This window comes from Panthera uncia, chromosome D2 (genome assembly GCF_023721935.1).
Source record: "Panthera uncia isolate 11264 chromosome D2, Puncia_PCG_1.0, whole genome shotgun sequence".
NCBI lineage: Eukaryota > Metazoa > Chordata > Mammalia > Carnivora > Felidae > Panthera > Panthera uncia.
This window is the reverse complement of record NC_064818.1, coordinates 67167266-67191096: the sequence shown is the minus strand read 5'-3', so window position 1 is coordinate 67191096 and position 23831 is coordinate 67167266. Positions and strand designations below refer to the sequence as shown.

General features: G+C 44.0%; 1 protein-coding gene across 1 annotated transcript in view; it reads left to right on the top strand.

The window, feature by feature from the left end:
• The window catches only part of LOC125933162 (guanylate cyclase 2G-like), a 55483-nt gene extending 32530 nt beyond the window's left edge, over window positions 1-22953 (top strand). Inside the window, 9 exon segments of the mRNA XM_049646017.1 lie at window positions 5600-5768; window positions 7577-7732; window positions 13493-13670; window positions 15267-15403; window positions 16308-16501; window positions 18506-18680; window positions 20096-20203; window positions 21442-21533; window positions 22849-22953. Coding sequence (XP_049501974.1) covers window positions 5600-5768; window positions 7577-7732; window positions 13493-13670; window positions 15267-15403; window positions 16308-16501; window positions 18506-18680; window positions 20096-20203; window positions 21442-21533; window positions 22849-22953 — 1314 coding nt within the window.
• Window positions 22954-23831: the final 878 nt, after the last annotated feature.

Genomic DNA, 23831 nt, shown 5'->3' with positions numbered 1-23831 from the left:
GTTATAAATAGGATCTGATGTGGCATCCTTTTCTACCCTGGACTCCTCTCTCCTTCCCTTCACCCACATTCTCTTCCCTTCCTACCAAGCCCAGAGAAGTATTCTAGACTCCAGGGATCTGTCTCCTGCCCCAGCCAAAACGGATGACATCATGTATATTTGTTATGAAGAGAAAACGAGTAAGTTAGCTGTCCCCAGGTAAGATACAAATAGCTAATAGATTTAGCTTTTTCCATCGGCATTTGGTTTTTGAGAGGAGTTAACCCAAAAGTTTCTCTGGAGAAATGCTAGGGTAGGTGATAATGGCACTCTGAAAGGAAAGTCTCCCTGGTATTAATCAGTCCTTTCAGGTCACTGAGTCTCTATCCCCTGCTCCATGCCAGGGGAACCAAAGACAGCTGGACACCTTGCTTTAGAAGGATTGTTGTCTTCTGAAATGGAGCGTGCGCATTATGGGACAGTGTAAGGAAGTCATAATGAGTTCAGTCAAGGCACATTTAGGCGCTTTAAGGTCAATTACTCTGCCAGAATTCCTTCCAAAGGGACTAGTAGTAACATAAAATTCATGAAAGCTTCTCAGAGATTTCCCATTGGTGACCCAGGCACTGGGCCAAGCTCTGTGCGTCAGATTGTGCTTCTGGCCATCACATATCAATCATAAAAACAATTCCTCTCCTGATGTTTATTTGACCAGAACACTCTCGATGCCAGGTACCAGAGAAATTCCAAGATGCCACAGACTTTTCAAGTCAACCAACATATATTGACTGAGCACCTAATTCGACTGAGACCCAATTCTGGGCATGGAGGGCACAGAAGAATTGGCTCATTGTCCTGTTCCTGAAGAGTTCAACCCAGTGGAGCCAGCCTGGGAAGGAGCTTTGGAGATTATAATACTCTTCTCGAGTGAGCGATGGGACTTCAATTTCTAAGTAAGAGAAGTCTTAATGGATTCAGAGGATGAGAGCAGTTGGCATTGAAGTTGTCTTGGGTGTTTGAACCCTGGCTTTCCACTACTGACCAGGTGACCTTACCTACCTTAAGCCTCAGTGTCCCTGTGTATAAAATAAAGATAACAACAGTCCCCATCTCATAGAGTTGTTGCGAAAACTAAGATATGCTCAGCACTGTGCTTACCCATTAATAGGTATATACCAAATATCATTTGTTAGGTGAAGCAATAGGGTTGCTATTATCACAGATAACTCCATCCCTAGTACTAAAAAAATGTACAGTCAAAGAATTTATTCCCCCAACAGTCCTATGGGATGAATTAGCACTGTCCAAAAAATACCAGCTGTATGTGACTACTAACCACTGGTAACGTAGGTAGCTCCAACTGAAGTGTGCGGTAAGTGTAAAATTCACACCAGATTCAAAGAATTGGTAAAAATATCTCACTATTTCTATATTGATTACATATTGAAATAAGTTTTTTAAATACATTGGGCTAAGTAAAATATATCATTAAAAGTAATTTTACCTATTTAACTGAACAAGTGAAAATTATACACGTAGCTTGCACTGTGTTTCTATTGGACAGTGTTCTTAATAATCAGCAATTCATGCCACTATTCGTTCACTTTTAACTCCAATATTAATAAAATTAATAGTTACTCCATTTTCAAGAGGAAATAAAATGAGGCTTAGTGAAGGTGAAGTAACCACCCAACTGGTAAGAGGGAGGTTGGGATTTGCAACCAGTCTGTCTCCAAAGGCTGAGTTCTTCCTTCCATGTTCTGCTTCTTGCCTGTATAAAGTACAAGAGACCCCAAATGTGGGATGCAGAAATGAGAGCACTGGGGGTACCCCCCACTCAACTTTCCAGGAGGGGAGTAAATGTAACTAGCAGACAGGTCGGGAATAGAATTGCAAAAACTGCATGAGATCTGGCACATAAATCATAAACCTCTCAGTTCTACATGGCCTGTGACAATACACATAAAATCATACTTTTCCACCACAACAGGAAAAGAAAAAGAACTGAAGAGATGTGTGGTGTCTCTTAAAGAGGACTCCATTTCTAGGATTTCCACTGTATCCCAAACATCTCCTAATGGAATGTGCTCTGTTAATAAACCTGGGCATCAGGAGTGATCAGTGGTGACCAGATGTAAAATGTCTCCTGCCTAGGGTGGGCCTGGCTCTAGCAAGACCAGGGACAGTTGTGAGTGTCAGGGACAGTCCTGCTGCATGGGGAGGTCTCCATGAGGTGAGAGAGAATTCTTGATTGGACAGAGGTCTCCCCAGATTGCATGCCCAGACCTTGGCTTGTTGAGCCTCACTGGAGAATTCCAGAGACGGCCCCCAGACAGCCCCCTCCAGGTTCAAGTGAGTGGGTTGCAGTCCCAAAATGTGATTGAACTCTATCATCTCAAAAAACACACAAGCCTCCTGAATTTGGGGGTGGGAGTAGGAGTGGTGTGTCCACTGCCTTGGGCGTTTCCTCACTGCTTTCTGCATTAGCCTGTATTTCTTTTTTTTTTTTTAAGTTTATTTATTTATTTTGAGAGAGAGAGAGAGAGAGAGAGAGAATGAGTAGGGGCAGGCAGAGAGAGAGAGTGAGAGAGAATCCGAAGCAGGCTCATACTGTCAGCACGGAGCCCGATGTGGGGCTCGAACTCACGAACTGTGAGGTCATGATCTGAGCTGAAACCAAGAGTCAGACACTTAACTGACTGAGCCACCCAGGCACCCCGGACTGTATTTCTAATGCATTATTGGCTCAGGAGTTTTACTAAAGCAGGATGGTGACTCAGACTATGATCACTGCCTGAGGGAGAGTGAGTCCCTGAGCTGGTGACCAAGAGGCCCAAGGACCCCATCTCTGGGTGCAATAGTCCACTCAGGGCCTCCTCACATTCATCTTTTCTGGAACATTGAGTGCTATGTACCACACCCATGGGTGACATCACCCCCCCCCCCCCCTCAGCTGGGCTTGAGAGTCATTTGAACCTCCTATCATGGTGTTAGGAGAATAGGTGTGCTTTGACCGCCCCACCCCCCCAGCCTCCTGGACAATCACCAGGACACCGGAAACAATAAAAGCTAATGATTTAGAAGCCGCTGTGCCTTGAAGGCAACCCAACCTGGGTTTATATTCCAGCTTTGCCCTCACTCTTCAGGAGCAGTTTAAAACTGTGAGTTTCCTCATTGGGAAACAGAGAATGGGAATATTAATCTATCTCCAGGAAGACCAAATGTGATAACATGTATAAAGCACCCTGCACAATGCATAGTACAAAGTGCTCAAAGAAAGGTTTATTGATATTTATTTGTTCATCACAGATCCACATCACAGTGAGAATCTCCATGGACCCTGGTGGCTTCAATGCAATGCTCAGTCACTCCTCACTCTCTGCCCTTCAGAGCTTTCTTTCTTCAGTCGAGGACATTTGTTCAGTTGGTTGAGGGCAGGGACTTGGGACTCGGACTGTACTTATTCCCAGTCCTGCTCCACTGCGGGCCAGCGATGTGACCTGGGGCAGGTTAACTTCTTCATTTCTCCCTTTCCCTATTTGTAAAATGAGGTCAATGACAATACCACCTGACTCTACAAGGTCACTACGGGAATTACACGAGCTAGTTTAAGTAAGGGACTTAGAATGGATGTCACATAAGGTTAGCATGATAACCTTAAAAAAAAGTATCCAGTAAGACCCTTGAGAAAGACATTGTCATTTTCACTCTTGCTCTGAAACCTCTTGGGTGAGGCAGGTGTGAGGAGATCCGTGATACTCAGGCTAATGCAATTAAAATGGCTCTGTGACAGCCCCATACCTGTGACATACTCAGGTTGCTGGCTCTCTACCAGCTCCCATGCTAAGTATTTTGAAAATGAATGGTTCAGAGATTCAGATCAAAGATCTAAAGAAACTTTATGTAGGTATTTCAACTCCAAGAGACAGGAAATGTTGAATAAATATTACAGAAATGTCTTATTGCGAAGCCATCAAGGAAGGTAAGGAAACAAAGACCCCAGGATCATAAACAGTGGGTCCCCCTATCCCCCTGCACTGTTACAGTTACTTCCAAAACATAGTCAGCCCATCCCCTTAGGCTTCGTTTCATTGCTTCTAGGTCTGCCCTTGGAAATTTCAGAGAAATACAAACATCCATCAATCAGATCCTGCTTCAAATGTGACTGTTCTCATTTTCAAATTCATCTCTTCTCTATCTAGCCTCCCCAAATACCTGTTTCCCTCCTCAATCCCAGGTCTTTCTTTAAAGCTCTTCCCTGCCTATGGAAAGATCTGTGCACTCTGCCCTCGTCTTCTTGCCAAATGAGTGTGCCCTTTGCCTTCATGACTCACCTCCTTTAGCAAACTCTTCCTGTTGGCACACTTTCCCCATTCTGATTAGTCTCTTTGGGTTCCTTCGCATCCAGCTTGGCTTGTGCCACACACAATCCATAGTTAACGTAGGCTCTTCTGTTCAGGTCCAACCATTGGTCTTTTCTTTTTAAGCTCCCCAGGTGATTTTAATGGGCGGCCAAGATGTGAAACAGTAGAGGAGGCCAGCTGTTCTCAGACTGTGTGCACATGAATCTCCTGGGGACTGTGTTAAAATGCACAGTCTGATTCGGTACATCTGGGCAGGGCCTGAGACTCTACATTTCTGCCAAGCTCCCAGGTGCTGTTGGTGCTGCTGGTCCCAAGGCCATGTTTCAAGTGGTGGGGATCTAGACAGTCCTATCTTGTAGATGATGAAATTGAGGCCCAGCGAGGTGAAGTGTCTTGCTTGAAGAGACCAAGCGGTGAAGTGGAGATGTGATGTATGCCTTCTGACTCTGGTGTTCTTTCTGGGCCTTTCATAAATAATGGTACTTTATTATTGCATAATAATAATAGATATAAACCTTTAAGAACATGGCAGATGACATGAGAATTTTCCAGCGTTCCTCATTTTATTGCTTTTCCCCGCAAAGTGTTCAAACAGGACCCTAAAGTGCGTATAATATAATATAATATAATATAATTATAGAATCATTACATGTAGGTAGGAATAGAATATAACTTGCAACATGTAGGTAATAAAAGAATATTCTTAATTACATAGTGTTGTTTCCAAGTTGATTTTTTTTATCGTTTTTATACACATTTTTCATGACGATTTTTGGTGGGTGTTTACTTTGTGTCGTGCACCATGTCTGGTGTCTCATACGCATTATTACATTTAATCTCCACAGCCTCCCTCTGAGGTAGAGATCGTCACATCCATTTTGATGAGAAAAATGAGGCTTATGGGGTCAGGTAACTTGCTCTCTGCTAAGTGTTAGAGCTGGGATTTCAAGTCAGGAGTCTGACCACTTAGTCAGACTCTATTTTGTTTAGCTTATTGGAGCTTATTTATTTTAGGCTGGCCTTGCCTTCATGGCTGCACACTGGGGAGCCAGAAATAGTTTCCGCTACTTGGGTGACACTATCCAGGTTGAGTCAAGGACAAGGGGCTGTTAGTGGTTCTTGAACAGATGAACATAGAGATGGGCGGTTCCCCTCCTCTGGGTCGTGTTTCTGCCCATCTGTTTCTGTCTGTGTCTTCCAGACACAGGTTCCATTGGCCCCTACGCTAATTCATTTGCTTATTTTCACTCTTCCAGGGCATGCTGTTCCTCCACAGGAGCCCCGTGGGGTCCCACGGCAACCTTAAGCCTTCCAACTGCCTGGTGGACAGTCAGATGCAGGTGAAACTGACAGGCTTTGGGCTGTGGGAGTTCAAGTACGGCCGGATGTACAGAGCATACAACGAGGAACCGACAGACCACTAGGGTAACCACTGACAGATCGTGCACCCACTAGCCCACGTGGTAACGGGGCACCTGACCCCACCCTATTTCCTGAAGCTCACTCACAGGTGCCAGCAGGGGGCCTTCCTCTGGAGCTGACAGTGCGTGGTTGTTCTATTCACCCAAGGGAGCAGGAAAAAATAGCCTCCAGGGTGGTGAGTCCGTGGTGTGACGTCTGAGTTAGAAGGTTAGGGCTCATCCTGGCCAGGCCAGGTGGCCCGAAGCAAGTCACCGGTCTTCTCCTTAGCCCTCTATACCCCACTACACTTCACCTGTGTTCTCAGCACACCGTCTGCAGGCCCTTCAAAGACCATGGGTTCAGCGGTCCTACATCCTCTCGCTGCTCTGGTATCACTTGAGAAGCTTTACAAAGTATGTGGGTGGCTGGCTCTCACCCCAGATATCTGAAGATGAAATCTGGGCATCAGCACTGTTTCTTAAAAACTCTCGGGGCACCTGGGTGGCTCAGTCGGTTAAACATCTGCCTTTGATTTCGGCTCTGGTCGCCATCTCACAGTTCCTGAGTTCACGCCCCACGTTGAGCTCTGTGCTGATGGCACGGAGCCTGTTTGGGATTCTCTCTCTCAAAAATAAATAAATAAACCTTTCAAGTAAAATAAAATTAAATAGAAACAAAAACTCTCAAGTGATTCTGATGCGCATCTCAGGGCAAGACCTTCTGCCTGGAGTCAAACCCTCCTTTGCATATGAGCAAACTGAAGCTCGGACCCTTCCTTGTCCAAAGCTAGTGAGCAGTCTTGAGTCTTACCTTGCATGTATCCCAGCCATCTGAACTCCTCTCCCTGGGGCAGCACATTGCCAACAGCTTTGCTGCGCGCATGTGAGGAGGTTCTGTAACACGGGATGAGGCCTTACAGAAAAAAACAGAGGGGGAAATTCTGAAAACCTGTTGGTAGTCACCCTACTTCCCCATCCCCCAGTATATTTTCTTTTAATGATTGTAACCTACAATGAAATAAACCCATCAACCTCACACCAACAAATAAATGTAAGTATATAAAATATCAGGAGCATGGAAATCTGTAAAGACAGAATGCGGACTGGTGCTTGCCGGGGGCTGGGGGTATAGGAAACAGGGAGAAACTGCTTAATGGCTGCAGGATTTTACTTTGAGGCCCTGGAAACGTTTTGGAACTAGATAGGGTGGTTTGTTGTACAATCTTGCAAAGGGGCTAAATAACTAACACTGAACTGTTTGCTTTAAAAGGGTTCATTTTATGTTCTATGAATCGTACCTCTGTAAGTTGGTTTTTCAAATGTAGACAATACAGGAGCGCCTGGGTAGCTCAGTTGGGTAAGGGTGTGACTTTGGCTCAGGTCATGATCTCGTGGTTCATGAGTTCAAGCCCTGCATCGGGCTCTGTGCTGATAGCTCAGAGCCTGGCGCCTGCTTCAGATTCTCCTGCTCTCTCTGTCCCTCCCCCACTCACGCTCTCTCTCTGTCTCTCAAAAATGAGTAAATGTTAAAAAAAAAAAAAATTTTTAATGTAGACAATCACAGAAAGGGGAAGGAAAATGAAAACTTCTTGTAACTGCACAATCAGGTGTTAACCACAGTTAAGATGTTAGTGCTTGTCCTTGATTGTTCTGTCTGCATTCACGTACCCACAGACCCCTTTTCGCTCTACAAGTCAGGCACCATTAGGGCGGATTTTTCGGGGGCTGGATACTTTCAGTTCTGTGTTTTCCTGAGAAAGAGGGGTGACTTTTCCGGTTCTGCCTGTCCCTCTCCCACTCCATGCTTCCCTCATGACACCCGTTGCTTTGCAGAGCTCTACTGGACGGCCCCAGAGCTGCGGCGGCTTCCAGAGGCACCCCGGTCAGGGACCCCAAAGGGAGATGTTTACAGCTTTGCCATCCTGATGACGGAGCTGATCCACCACCAGAACCACGGACCTTTTGCTGACCTCAACGAGATGCCTGACGGTAAAGCTGAAAGTCTCTTTGGCAGGCTTTGGTCATGTGGGCTAGCTTTTATTTCTTATATTTGCAGGGAGTGGGGGGGGGGGCAGTGGCATGCTAGCTTTTAAATGATAGTTTTTTATGACGTGTTTATCAACTTATTATTTATTCCACTGTTTTTCTGTCTTAAAGTTTCTTTTTTTTTAATTAAAAAAAGTAGTCGCCGTTTGCTTACAAAAACAATCAAAGAGCTCAGAACTACATACTTTATTATAGCAGAGTGATCCCGTTGGAAAATGAGTCAGGTCATGTCACTTCTGGTCACAACATCCTCCCCTGGCTTCCCATTTGGGGAATGAAAACTAAGCCCTTACAGTGGCCGACAGGACCACCAAAGGCCTCTGATCTGGCCTCTGACATTCTTTATTAGTGTCCTATGGCTGCCATACTAAGTTAACCACATACCTCCTGGGTTTAGTGGACAGAAATGTATTTTGTTACAGTTGTATAAGGCACAAGTTCAAAATCAAGGTTTGGCAGGGCTGTGCTCCCTCTAGAAGCTTTAGGGAAGATCAGTTCTCTGCTTTGTCCAGCTTTTGGGGGTTGGTCCAGATTTCATGGGCTTGTGGTCACATTTCTCCAATCTCTGCCTTCACTTTGACGTTGCCTCCTCCTCTGTATATGTCTCTTTTGTCTGTGTCTTATAAGGACATTTGTCATTGGATTAGGGTCCACCTGGAAATCTGAAATGACCTCCTCAACCCAAGATAATTAACTATACCTGCAAAGACATTTTTTTTCCAAATAAGGTCACATTCATAGGTTCTGGACGTTAGGACATGGACATATTCTTTGAGAAACAAAGTTCATCTCAATACACCTTTCTAATTCCATCTCCTATGGTTTGCTCATTTCAGTCATGCCGGCCACCTTCATGTGCCTCCAACATGCCAGACACATTCCTACCCCAGAACCTTTGCACACACTGTTCCCTCTGCCTGGGTATCTTTCATCTCATATGTGTATACACAAATTTACCTCAATCTTTCTTAAGGACTACAAAATTTTCATTGTAAGGATAGGCTGTGTATTATTGATTGATGCACAGTTTGGTTGTTTTCCATTTTTCTTGCTATTACAGTTGATGCAGTGACCAGCCTTGTATCTTTGTGGGCTTGAGATTGAAGAGATAAATGTATTTTAAGTATATTTAATTTTTTAAATAAATGCTGCCCAGTTGTCTTTATAGGATATATTTAGGCTCATTTTTTTGCTGAGTTGTCTCTTAACACACATCCCGTCATGGAATTAAGGGCAGAAGCTGGGGAGATAAAGCAAAATTTGATCAAGAACGATAAACAACAAAAAAAAAGAATAGTAGGTGTAACCCACCAGCACTGTTATCTTCCACCGTGGCTGTGCTCTGGAATTACCTGGGGAACTTTAAAAATTACTGATGCCTAGATCTCGGCCTAGGAGGTGCTGATGCTATCGATCTGGGTGGCTGCCTGGGCATCAGCATTTGCAGGTGATTCCAACACGCAGCTCATGTTGAGAACCACTGTCTGAGAACAAGCATAGGGAGGTGTGCATGTATCAGTTGCTAAATCAACTCAGCCCACCTTTCCCTCCTGGTTTTTCTTCTTTATCACCATGCCTACTTTTTCTAGTCCATTCCCAATGGCCACCCTCAAGTTTCATTGTTAGATCATGCATTCCCTGGAGAATTTCAAGTCAGGATCCTTTCTCAATGTATATAGTTACTTTAAAAATGGATTCCACTTTCTAATTTATGGTGAAGTGAAAAAGAGGGGAGACTAATCCAAAAAGGGTCATTCAAATCCAAGGGCAACTGACTTTAGAACCAAGAAGCCACTCAGATATTCCGAGAGCGAGCTGAGGAAGGATCCCAGCCACACTCACTAAGCTCAGCTGCCATCTGGTTGCACCAGGTGGGGTGGGGGCGGGGGTGGGAAGACTGTACCCAATTGGTATATTTGCCCCTCATTGTAGTCTTATGCCCACAAAGTTCAATGAAAGCTGGCCATATGGGACTATGTATACACAGGACTGCAATCAGGGAAAGTACAAGGTGCACCTAATTTGTGGCCAAACACGCTTCTCCCATTAACATCTCATACTTCCCTACAAACAGTCCTGGTGCTGGGGACTGAATAGATATTGATGTCCTATGCACACTAGACCAGTGCTTTTCAAATGTTAGTTGGTGTCAGAATTACCTGTAGGGCTTGTTAAAAAAAACAGAATTGCTGGGTCCCACCCTCAGGGTCTCTGACTCAGTAGGTCTGGGGCAAGGCCTGAGAATTTGCATTTTTCTCAAGTTCCCAGATGATGTTGAAGATCCACAGTTTTGAGAAGCCTAGTGCAACCCTAGACTAGCAGCTTCAGCATCCCCTGGGTACTTATTAGAAAAGCAAATTTTCAGGCCCGGCTCCAGGCCTTTGGAATTGGAAACTGTGGGGATAGGCCCAGAAGCTCTGCTTTAAGAAGCCCCCCACCCCTGATTCTGATGCACACCGAAGAAGAAGAACAATGACAATAGAGTGACTGGTGACTGGTGGATTATGGGATGGCTGCACGTTAGTAGCTCATGAACACGTGTTCCGAGGTGCAGGCCCATGATGTGAATTTGAACCCATGGTTCAAAGTTTTATATCATTTAATTGATTCTCTCATGATATTTCTTAGAGGTGAGGATAAGAAAGCAGAAGATGCAACAATAGTAATTCTTCAGTGACTTATTTTAAAACCATTGTTGTCCCATGTCTCAAATTACACTTCATTTGGGATGTAAAACACAATTACCCATAGAACTTTCTTATGTATAGTCCTTCAGATTATTTTTAGGCATTGAAAGTGTGCATTTAAACACAAGCATGTAGGGGTGCCTGGGTGGCTCAGTCGGTTGAGCGTCCGACTTAGCTCAGGTCATGATCTTGCGGTCCATGAGTTTGAGCCCCGCGTCGGGCTCTGTGCTGATGGCTCAGAGCCTGGAGCCTGTTTTGGTTTCTGTGTCTCCCTCTCTCATTGACCCTCCCCCATTCATGCTCTGTCTCTCTGTCTCGAAAATAAATAAACGTTAACAAAACAAGAATTTAAACACAAGCATGTACATTTACAAAAAAACAAGATCATATTTTACACAGTGTTATAACTTGTATTTATTCTTATTCTTTTTTTCATTTTTTTTAATCTTTATTTATTTTTGAGAGAGAGAGACAGAGTGTGAGTGGGGGAGGAACAGAGACAGAGGGAGACACAGAATCTGATGCAGGCTCCAGGCTCTGAGCTGGCAGCACAGAGCCTGACATTATTTCTCCTCCTCCTCCTCCTCCTCCTCCCCCTCCTCCTTCTCATCCTCCTCCTCCTTCTTCTTCTTAAGCAAAGGCCATACTCTTTTAGATTCCCTTAGTTTTCAACCCAATATCCTCTTCTGCCCCAGCATCCCATCCAGGACGTCATGCTGCATTTAGCCATCATGTCTGTCTAAGCTCTTCAAGAATGTTCCTTAAACTATAATTCTAATGACATTGTACTTTCGAGGAGTACTGGCCAGATATTTTGTAGAATGTTTCTCACTTGGGATTTGTCTCATTATTTTTCTTCCTTATGATGAGACTGGACTTATATGTCTTGAGAGGAAGGCTACAGGGGTAAATTGTCATGTTCGTCACATCATGTCAAGGGTACATACAACCAACATGACTATCTGTTGACTATCATGTTGACCAACATGACTGTTGATATTAACCTGGCTGAGACTTGTCAGGTTTCTCCACTGTAGAACCACCCTTGGTTCTCCTCTTCCTATACTGTCCCCCGAAGAAAGAAGTCACTATGTGAAGTCCACACTTAAGGAGTGGGGTGTTGCACTCTACTACCCTGCGTGGAGACTATCTATGTAAACTATTTGGGATTTTTCTCCACAGGAGGTTTGTCTCTTCTCTCCCACTTATGTATTTATTCAATTATTGGTATTATGTTGTATTGTATTATATTATTATGCATATCTATATTATAACATATGTGTCCATTTTATATTATATATTATACTATACCTTTATTTTATCCTCTGAATTGTAATCTAATACTACTTTATTTTACTGTTCCAGTTGTTTCATCTTCGGCCATTCCATTTCAATTGACTTCTGTGTACCTTTGATATAAACCCATTGCTGTGTTTTGATTTGGTTTGTTTAGTACCGCCTTGCTTCCTGGTGGCATGAGAGGCTTCAGCCTCCTCTTGTATTTCCCTGCCTCAGTCCTAGAATCAGCCATGTCTTCAAGGACACTGGTTCTTTTTTATTGGAGGGTGATATTAGAAACCAAGACCTGGGTGCTGACTGTGCTCATTGCAACCAGGGTGTTGTTGCTTCTAGCCCCTCTCAGTGGACAGTAAGGAAAAGCATGTGCACACTAGCCTCCGTGTATACACATTCTCATATCTGCGTCTACCCATCTGTATCTATACTAAGCTAAGCATGAGTTCATATTAACATCTCCAACACCATTACCACCACACGGTTCATTTATTCCAGTGTCCCCCCTCCCCCCCCCGCCCGCCTCTATCCATAGCCTCCCTTTCCAACAGTGAGATCCTGGCTCCCACCATCTGCCATCCATTTATTTATTTATTTATCCAATCCCAGTATATGTGTCTAGTACTTGCAAAGTTTTTCTTCTGTCCCCAATCTTGCCGTCTACAATACAGCGATTGTGAATGGGTCCTTTTGTTTAGTCTTAATGGTCTTGAGTCATTTCAGAAGTGCCTAAGTCAGCAGGTGATATAGTTATAATACATCCCCTTCAGCGGGGCAATGTCATACCATTATAATACAGTTAGATTCTTTTGTCACAGTTTTCCTCTATCTTGGAGTTGTCCAACCTCCCAACTGATATTGTTAAAAATTTGTGTTCTTTGGGGTCTACTCTCTGTGCAGTAAAGTTCTATGGGTTTTGGCAAATACACAGTGTCATGTACCCTATAGACAGTCTCATCACCTTAAATAAGTCCCTGGTGACTTACGTGTTCAGCACCTTCTCCTCCCCAAGCTCCTAACGGTATCTCACCTGTTTTCTGTCTCTATAATTTTGCCTTTTCTAGAATGTCATATAAACAGAATCATACAGAGTGTAGCCTTTTCAGACGACCCTTTTATACTTAGTAAAATGCCCTTAAGATTCATCCATGTTGTTACGCCCACAGTATTTTTACACAAAAACATGTATACGTTGTTCTCAAATTATTATTTCCTCTGAAAAACCTGGTATAGCAGAATATTTAATAAATGTCAGTAGAAGCCAATGCAGAAGTGAAAGAAAACAGGTTTACAAAGTTGGACACCGAGGCAGCACATGATGGTGACATTTATTATTTGTTAAAATAACTTTTATGTGACATTTTATATGGAATGCAAATTGCAAAAGGTGTGCTTTGGGGATTTCCCATCCCAGATGCTTATACACTCCTGAAGTCACATAGAGATATGCTTTACTTCAAGAAAAGTTCCATTGGAAGAAAAACGACTTAATCTAAAAACAGATTCATTAGAAGGTGCTGATATGTTTTACAGTAGGAGTCTTCATTTTCCACGAGGATCTCAAATATTTCTCATAAAATGTTCAGGTTTCTCTGAAATTCCAATCTATTCAATATACTTATACATTCAATTCACAAATTTAAGAGCACATATGTTTAAAGTGAAGTGTACTACATGGCCCAAAGCTCAGACATTTGCTATTTAAACCCCAAATGAATTTCAGAAATCATCAGCCGTATCAAAGACCCCACGGCCTCAGTTCCACTCTGACCTTCCCTGTCAGAGGAGAAGGGCAATGAAAAGATTGTGGCCATGGCGAGAGCATGTTGGGATGAATCTCTAGAGAAAAGGCCCACTTTCTCTTCCATCAAGAAAATTTTATGAGAATCCAGTTCTAAAGGGTGAGTTAGATGTGTGACGTTTTCTCCCAATCATTTAACCATTCAAATTTTATTTTTTTATAAAATATCTTTAATGTTTATTTTATTTATTTTGAGAGAGAGAGCACAAGCAGGGGAGGAGCAGAGAGGGAGGGAGAGAGAGATAATTCCACGCAGGCTCTGCACCGTCAGTGCAGAGCCGGACGTGGGGCTCAGTGTCCCGAACAGCAAGATGGTGACCTGAGCAGAAATCAAGAGTCGGATTCTTAACAGACTGAGCCACCCAGGTGCCCCTAACTATTAGAATTTTAAAACTACATGGCTGTGACTGGTTCTGTGTGGCCCACCCCATTCATTCATTCCTCCACTCATTCAGTTATTTATCCATTCATTCATTTATTCATCATATACCCACTCAATGCCTGTCACATGCAAAGCACCGTGTTCCATGCTGGCTAGAGTTGGGTGATAAATTCTCCCTTTATTTCATTAATGACACAAAAATGTATCAGACATCAGCACATCCATTGTCCTCCTTTGTCCATTCCAGATATCTCTAATCAATCAAGGCTCTCTTTCCCAGGGAATTTTGACATGACCTCAGAATGTTTTCCAAACCAGCATTCCAAAGGTCATGGCTCATCAGTTGGGGTTGGGCTATAGTATAAGAAACTATTCGCCAACCTTAGAGTAAGTCATCAGCTTGAATTATTCATGCCTCTCAGACAACCTCCTCAACAGTAGCTTGTTTCACGTTAGGATAGCTGTGTCATCTTTTGGCACATTGAACATAGGCAGACATAGCCATGATAGAAGTAGCCTGAGTTTATAGAAGGACCCTGGGCTGGGATTCTGGCATCTACTCCTAACTTGGCCAGTCTGCTCTGCATTCTTAACACAACAGCCCTGTATTCTGTATTTTCCACATCAAAATTGTTTTGAATGGTATGTCTTGGGTCAATCATGACTTTTACTTAAAAAAATCTGGTCCCCGATGTTAAAGCAAGTCTATTTCCTGTGTGAGCCTCAGTTTCCTCATCTGAAAAATGGGGTAGTTAAATGATTTTTCTGAAGACCCTTCTAAAACAAGAGCCTACAGGGTCTAGAAGTGCCCCCTTACATATGTCATCCAAAAGGAAAATAGCTGGTATTATTCAGGGGGGAAAAAAAGACCCATCCTGAAATATACATTTTTGACTGACCATGATGATAATATGGAGCATATTGGGAAATGGGGGAGTGCCAGTGAAGGCCACCATTTGTTGAGTACCTGCTGAGTGGCAGACACAGCTGTGGGCACTGTGTACCCATCATCTCCCTGGATCCTCAGAAAAGCCCTATGAGGTATGCATTATTATCCTCATTTTCCAGATGAAGAAACTGAGGCTTGGAGAAATGAAGGGTGTAGAACAAGATCACAGAGCTGGTAAAGGGCAGTCTCTGTCCCACCCCATGGTTTCACTGCCATTGTCGTTCCACTGCTGTCCATTGGCAGCCCTTAGGTAGGAAACCTTCAGGGTGATACATGTTTTCTTGGAACGTATAGCTGGATGTTGTGCTCTACTGTGACCCTAATGTTCTTGGAAAAAAAGATGTTCATTTTGGGTTCTTTTAAAGCCATGTGAACATCCTAGACAGTATGGTGAGCAAGCTGGAGGTGTCCTTCCACCTGAAGGACGTGGTGGAAGAGAGGATCAACCAGCTGATGGCGGAGAAGAGGAAGGTGGATAGGCTTCTGTCCACAATGCTGCCAAGGTACTCCAAAGCACTGGGGGCCTTGACAAAGGACCCAGAAAGCAATAGCATCACCATCTAAGGGGCCCCATGTACAGAGTACTTTTTTGTTCTTTTCCAAAGAGGAACTCAGGTTCTTCTAAATGAGTCAAGCATTTTGCAGGCAATTTGGTACACCCTGTAAACGGAGATAGAGGCAAAGGCCCTGCCTAAAATCTTGAATTCACAGGAGTAGAGAATGTCTCTTAACAGGGAAGATGGCGGATGCAGCTATGGGAGACAGACCACTAGATGGCGCTTTAGTTTCATGAGTCTGATTAATAGCTAGTTTCTCAGTACTTCAGATTGTGCTCCAAAGGCTTTGCACAGTACAATACGCACCCATGACTTCAGATTCAAAACTTGCTTCATTTTTGGCTCTGCCTGCACCTTTACACTGTCTAAAAACTTGGCAGAAGCGTCGGCTATTAAAACTTCTGCACCCTTCTTGCGTGTCTTGACAAAGAGATGGAGTTAGGGATTTGAAGGTGTTAATGTGAGATTGGTTGATTGAAGCAAATGCATTGACTTGTGGATTGATGGATGCTTCCTTTTGCTTCACATCTGCAAATTGCATTTTTACACCCAAACTCTATAACCAATAGAGAAAAATGGGATGCCCTCCGGGAGAAAAATCCTTACTGCAAAGGCATTTCTGTGACCTGCCCCCCGCCTCCAGTTTATACCCACCAATTAAAATATCTCTTCGGAGAAAAGGCAAGTAGAAAAATGGGTGTCAAAAGAATCTCTTTAGATGATGGATTTTGTTGACCGAAAATCTAATCCACTGATGCAAAAGGACCTATCGGAAAGATTTTGCAGGGGTTTGTAGGAGGCAAGGTGAATAAGAGTCTGCTCAAAACCAATCTCTTTTCTTTGGTTTTGGCTTCACTGGAGAACAGCTCATAGCTGGAAGGTCCGTGGCACCAGAAGATTCTGAGTCTGTGATAATCTTTTTCTCCGACATTGTTGGATTCACAAAACTGTGCTTTCTCGGCTCCCCCTTGCAAGTGGTAAAGCTGCTTAATGACCTGTACAGCTTATTTGATCACATCATTAAAACATATGATGTGTATAAGGTAAGACATACCCCGAGGCTGTGAGGGAACACGCTCCTTGTCCGCCGACTCTAGGGCATGAGTAAGGATGGACCCAGCCCTAGATGTGAGCCAGGAGGAAGGCTCTATTTCAGGCTGGCAGTCCATCTCAATTCATGGCAGAAACTCAATATTTTATTCCTGTTTGTTTTCTTGGAAAAGGGCTTGATTAATCACAGATGAATGTGCTTGTCAATAATCCCCAGTTGCTTCTTGTTTCTTTCCATTATTTTATCTGGCTGTTAACACATTTCTAAAGAGGCACTGCCCTTCTACTGGCTAATCCCTCCAGTTCCCTCCAGAATATATTTCCTTCAGATTCAGAGAGGCTCACCTTTCAAGGTTGTTTTTGGACCTTGTGTGAGTCTCACTGCTGTTACCGTGATCCTTAGCAATGCTAAGGATCTGTGAAGCAATGCTAAGTCTGTGTGAAGACAGACTCCTAAGTTTAGATGATCAGAATTGTGGCTGAAATGAGAACGTCTGCCTAGTGCTACTTGGGGGTATGTATGAATATGGTCACCCGGAGTAAAAACTGATTTTTCAGGGAAGGATAGAAACAACGAATAATTTAGCTTCATTTAAGTGGTGAGGATGATGGTTGCTTCAGGTGTTTTCTGAGTTTTCTGATGGGGCCACATCATGACTGCAGGGTTCCCAAGCTCACATGTGCCTGGGGCAAGTCACAGGTGCACCAGCTCCGATCGTGATTGCAGGGCTTTACCTGTGGCCTGGGGTCTGGGGAGATTTGGGGGACAGTGTGGTCATGTCCCCCAGTGACATGCCCTTATATCCCTAATGTTCCCCCCACAGATATTGCCTCTGTTTAAGGGTGAAAGAAAAGGTGTGTGGATAATCTCCAAGAGGAGATCACACATACCTCAAAACCAAAGCTACTCTGCTTAGGAGGGCTTCCTCTGGGATTTCTTCTTGGCATTGTTTTCTGGGTTATGTTTTGCATGAGTTAGTACTAAATCAGTTTCGATGTCCAAAGGATGTACCCATGGTGGTGAGAGGTAGCCTAGAAGCAATCTGACTTGTATATGGGTTGCTTTTGTGTAATTCTGGGGTGACCGGTAGACAGAGGTGTTTTCACTGCCTGGCTAATGCCTGAAATTCCACCTTTACCACATCATCTTTGGACTCTGCTAAGATGCAAATGTATCTGGAAAGGGCTGTATCTTTAATTTTTTTTTTAACGTTTATTTATTTTTGAGAGACAGAGAGAGACAAAGCAGGAGCGGGGGAGGGGCAGAGAGGGAGACACAGAGTCTGAAGCACGCTCCAGGCTCTGAGCTGTCAGCACTGAGCCCAACGCGGGACTCAAACCCATGAACTGTGAGATCATGACCTGAGCTGAAGTCGGAGGCTTAACTGACTAAGCCACCCAGGCGCCCCAGGGCTGTATCTTTAAAGTTGACACTGGTCATTGGTTCTCTAGTGAGAATGAGGAATCTGAAAGCTAATTTTATTAGGATTTATTAGGGGAGAGAAGAGGACAGATCAGGCAGATACATGCATTTATACACAAGTGTATATATTGTGTATAATGTATAGATATGTATAAATGTATTGAAGAGCCATTGTATGGGGTGAAGACATTTCTGGTAGGGTAAGATGAATTCCACTTGATGGATGCATGTGATCCCTCAAGATTTACCCTATTCCCACACTACTGTCTGTTTAACTGGTTTTAAACTTGAGTTGAAGAAATATGGTCACCACCACTATCAAATTTCAGAGGAGAAAACAGTGACTGTGCATAGGAGGGCTCAGGGAAGAAAGGCTTTGTGGAAGAACCAGGACAAGAGCAGAAACGTGAGGAAATGCTGGGACATGGATGGAGTGGAGGTCAGGGAGTATGACTCTCCAAAGTGCGGGGAATCAAAGCAGGGCTCAGTAATGAAGGGCCTTGGTCTCTGACCCCGCCGCTACTCCAGCCTTTTTCTTCGAGAACACAAGGCCACTCTGTTGCGTTATTTTCAGGTTGAAACCATTGGAGATGCATACATGGGTGCTAGCGGACTTCCTATCCGCAATGGAATCCAGCGTGTGGACGAGATTGCCACGATGTCCTTACATTTCCTCAGTGCCACTGTCCACTTCCAGATTGGGCACATGCCTGAGGAGAAGCTCAGGATCAGGAACGGCATCCACACAGGTAGCCAGCCCTGATGGCAGGTGGCCTTGTGGTCCAGGTATGGGAGCAGGTGGTTCTGGATTCAAGTCCTAAGTCTGACGTTTTTAGGACCTGGAAATTGAATGGTAGCATCTTTTGAGGGAAACAAAAGTTCACAATTGTCTTTGCACACGTATTTCCAGTTAGCCGGATTACTTGGTAACAGCAAAGATACCCAGAGACTCCAAGGTGTTAAACCAAAAGTTAGGAGGAGACCAAAAAGTAGGACAGTAGGACAGTTATACCAGGCTACTCTCCCCCCATGCCTCTGCATCAAATGCCCTTTGATCTGGTCTGGTTTTTGTCAAACTCATGGGCAGGTGACCTGTGCAAAAGTGACCAGCACTTGGCTTAATGCTCTTCTGTCTCAATTTCTTAGTTATTAATATAATAATATTATAATATTAATTTTCTCAATTTCTTAATAATTTTTGAATGAGGCGTCCCTTATTTTTATTTTAGACTGGGCCCTGCAAACTATGTAGCTAGCCCTGCTCCTACCTGTCCTCCAGGGCTTGACTAAAATAAAACCTGACCCCTAATCAGCATTAGTGCCCCAGTTGTTTTGTTTCCATCTCCAGTGCGTGAATAACACTGTCATTAATTTCTGCCTTAGCTTGGTTGTCATAACAAAATACCACAGACTAAGTGACTTAAACAACAGATATTTATTTTCTCACAGTTCTAGAGGCTGGGAAGTCCAAGATCAGGGTTCCAGCATGGTCAGGGTCTGGTGAGAATCCTCTTCCTATCTTGCCAAAGCCTGCCTTCTGATTATGTCTTCATATAGCGGAGAGAGAGAGCCTTGCGGTCTCCTTCTCTTCTCATAAGGGCACTAATCCCACCATGAGGGCCCTACCCTCATAACCTCATCTAAACCTAATTATCTCCCAAAGGCCCTACTTTCTAATACCATCATATTGAGGGTTAGGGCTTCAATATGTGAATGAGGGAGGGGGTTACAAACATTCAGTTAATTATAATGGGGCACCTGAGTGGCTCAGTCGGTTGAGCGTCCGACTTTGGCTTGGATCTTGATCTCATGGTTCATGGGTTCGAGCCCCACATCAGGCTCTGTGCTGATGGCTCAGAGCCTGGAGCCTACTTCGCATTCTGTCTCTCTCTCTCTGTTCCTCCCCTGCTCACACGTTCTCTCTCTCTCTGACTCTCAAAAATAAGTAAGGATTAAAAAAAAATTTATAATTCATTATGTCGTTTTCCACCAAAAGTCTGTGGGTTCTGTAGGTTGCCTCTTTGCAGACCCTAAGATCTATTGCCAACCTTTGCCTAGGCACTTGAGTATTTGTTGAATTGCCTTTGTTGACTTAATGTGTATCACGGAGTCCAGCACTTGGGAAATGCAGGTTGGCTATGCCCTTCTGTTCTTCTCTTCGTAGGTCCTGTAGTGGCTGGTGTGGTGGGAATCACCATGCCCAGGTACTGTCTGTTCGGAGACACTGTGAACATGGCATCCAGAATGGAAAGCAGCAGTTTGTATGGGTACTGTTTGCAGAACTTTGCAAATACAAGATCACTGTCCCTCTAGTCTCCTATCTTTAACCAGAGGGTGTTTTTAGAAGACCCATTTTCATTTTGTCTACTATTTTCTGTTTGGAGGATAAGATCATCACCTCAGACAACATTGATCACAAACTTTGTAGACAGGGTTTTGCATAGTGCTTGCTATGAGAACACATATGACTTCCTTCCAAGATTTTCAATTCTAAACGGTCAAGGACACATATAATAAGATCATTTAAAGGGAGAGCAGAAGTTGGCAAGCTTTTCCCATACAGGGCCAGACAGTAACTATTTTAGGGTTTATGGGCCATAGTCTCTGTTGCTTAACTACTGTTGTAGTATGAAAGCGGCCATTTATAACATATGAATGATGGGTAAGGCCATATTCCAATAAAACTTTATTTGTAAACACAAGTGGTGGGCTGGATTTGGCTGGAGGGTGGTAATTTTCCCATCCCTGATGCAGAATATGGTTTTGGTGGTGCAGAATTGATCCATGGCCAGGAACTCCGGGGGATATCATATTATTTTGCTATTGCTAGACAATATATGCTATTTATGAGCTGTTTATCAGCTAGAAAAAATAATTACTTAGGGACTTAAGTTTCACAATGTTTAGGTTAACATTGTTTTGAACTTGTAAATTTTCCACAATATGTAAAAACATACAAAAATATTTTCTCTTCTGATTACTTCATTATTTAAGCTAATCAGCCAAGTCTCAAACACTGGTTTAAACCTCTCCTTGAACTTGCAAGTCAAGATTTTAAGAGTAAATTTTGAAATTGGGAGCTCCAAATGTAGGCTCCAAGCCTGATTCTGGTTGCAGGGCTGGTTGTGAACAATGTTTTCAGTGAGGTGTCCCAGCTCTGGTACCACCAACTCTGGTATCCTCAGGAACCTGAGGAGCCCAGCGGACCTCCATCCATGGGGAGTACCAGCTTGCATATGGAGTCAGTTCTGCCTACTGTTTCTAAACTGAACCTGTTAAAGCTTGAGCAACACTAACAATGTCTGACCAATGTCTGCAATGTTTGGGGGTGTCCCACTGCAAGAGTCCCAGACTTCAGAGAGGTTGTCTGTGATTTGCTTTCCTAAGAGGTACTAGCAGCCTAAGAGTGTGAGCAATGCAGCATTCCCTCTCCACAGCAGCCCTGCCCCCTGACCCCCAGATGGAAGCCACAACCAAGGTAATAACTAGGCAATGACTGGTTTATGGCAGCTCTCCGGATTCATGTCTCTCAGAGCACTGCATCCAGCCTGCTGGCATTGGGAAGGTACGATTTGCAAAAGAGAGGCACCATCCCAGTCAAGGTAAGACCAACCTAGTGCACCCTGCCTGCCCCATTTGTGTCGCTGATGGAGATGTTGAGAAAGTTGATGGGATGAGTGTGTCTCTGCATTGTGGTGTGTGGAGACTGCCAAGGTCTATGTGGAGGCTCTTGTGACCGCCAGGTCTTCTTCCCTCAGAGAAGACTGTATGCTTCCCTCAAATGGTCAAACATGGAATCTAAGACAGAAAACACCCTAGCTTCTACCTACACCAACCCCCTAGGGGATGCCTCCTTTCTCTTGACCACAAATGGTCTCCTGGCTTCTGCTTGAATACACCAATCTATTCTTTCACAAAGCAACAGCAAGGACGAGCTCAGAAATTATCATGCCCACATTGCCTCCTATGTCTCTTCTGATTCGAAAGGGCCCAGATAGAGAAGACAGAGGCCCATTGGTTTGGGGGCACCAGGACCTCCTCTCAATTCATTTAAATACCTTTTCCCTTCCCCTCTGCCTTCTCCTCTGTCCAGTCTGTCTGAAATACACCATGATGCATTCTCAACTTTCCCTATAACACCGGCCTTTGGTGGGGTGGGAAACGGATGCTCCTCTTGAGATGTTCTGAAGAACATCTTGGAGATGTTCCTGGTGGAAGTGGTGGGTGGTTACTATGATGTTAGGTGTTTGGGTGGGTATGGGGATTCCTGGGAAGAAGTGAAAGGGAAGAGGATGGCAGCAACTCCCCAGTTTGCTGAGCCTGAACCTCACACGCTGTACTTGATCAATAGACTTCAGGTAAGAGGCAGATTTTTCTAGAAGGCGGCAGTATAGACCTCCCTTTGAGTCGTGTCCTACTATTCACTGGTTGTCTGATTTGTGGGCTTGATTTTATTGCCAGTCAAATGCGAATGGTGACAAAGTTGTCCTCAAAGGGGCGAGGCAGGGGTTAAATGTGGACATGTATATGAGATGCTTCACCTGGTGCTCTGCTGATCATAAGAGCTCAACAGATTTTATTGTTATTTTTATTATTTTTTATTTTTTTAATTTTATTATTGTTTTTAAAAGATATTCAGGGAAATTGCTGGGAGATTCAGCCTTGACTGGCCCTCACCTCCTAGAACATTGCTGACTATCCCTTTAGGCTTATCGGCAAAGCCCAAGGAAATCAAGGTTTCATCTATAAAGAGGCCTTTCCTTCACTGAGGCAGCTCCTGTCTACATGCAGTTTTGGCTAAGAACAACATTTTCAGTAAACAAGCAAGGGACACCAAGTTGTCTGCCCAGAGCCCACACTTCACAGGCAGCCTTTCCACCTGAGTGATTCACCAGCACTCTCTTCTGCCTCCCACAGGGCAAAGGAGAACAAACAACTTTCTGGTTGAAAGGCAAGGAAGGCTTTACTATTCCACTCCCTCAATTTATGGAAGAGGAAGCTAAAGTCCCAGAGATCTTCTGAGCTATTTTCTTTAAAGATGTTTATGGGGTCCCATGAAAGTCTGAGGACCATTCTGTGAGATGCATTGAATATCCCATTCAGGAGGTGTAGATCTGGGGGAGCCAGTAGGGGGAGCCATCTAGCTGGCCTCCCCTTCCTGCCCTAGAGTTCTGTGGCCTAGACCAAATGAGGAGTTCGAAGAGCTGGATATAGTGAACTCATTTTCTAGGGGACCAGGGCTGGGCTGTTGCTTCCAGACCTGCCAGTGAACTTGTCCTGGCTGCCAGATATTTCTGGCCTATTAGCTTGTGAATTTGCAGTGAACCCAATTTCATTCGGAGAGAGAGGAAAGCTAGAACAAAACCTGGGGCTGTTGGCCCCACCCTGTGCTGCCTTCCTTTGCAAGGGGCTGATCTCTCACCCTTAGTTATCAGAAGGCATCTCAGGAATGTTTTGGTGGGGGGGATAAAGCTCTAACTAAGGTGCGAACAACCTCTGAAATCCAACAGGATCCGGCCATTCCAGGTACACCAGATCTTGGCAGTCAGTCCCTGGAAGGCCTGGTCCTGAGCTCTGATTTTCTGTGAGCACAGCAGCTTTCAAATGGAAATGTCCCATTCTCAATTTATTGCTTAATTTCTTTCCTATCCAAAGCGAAGGAGCAAAGAGATAGGCTTTTCTTCCAATCAAGGCTTGAGTTTTAAGTGGAATTTTTCATTCACTTATGAATTGCTATTTTTTTTTTCAATCTCTGATAGACGAAGATGAACCCATCCATTCTGCGATAAACATTTTCCCCTTTACATAAAGAACAGGATTTCATCATGCCTGTCAAGTGGTTTATTGTAGTAGACTTACTGAACCACTAATGAACTTACAGTCCTTTTTTTTTTTTGATC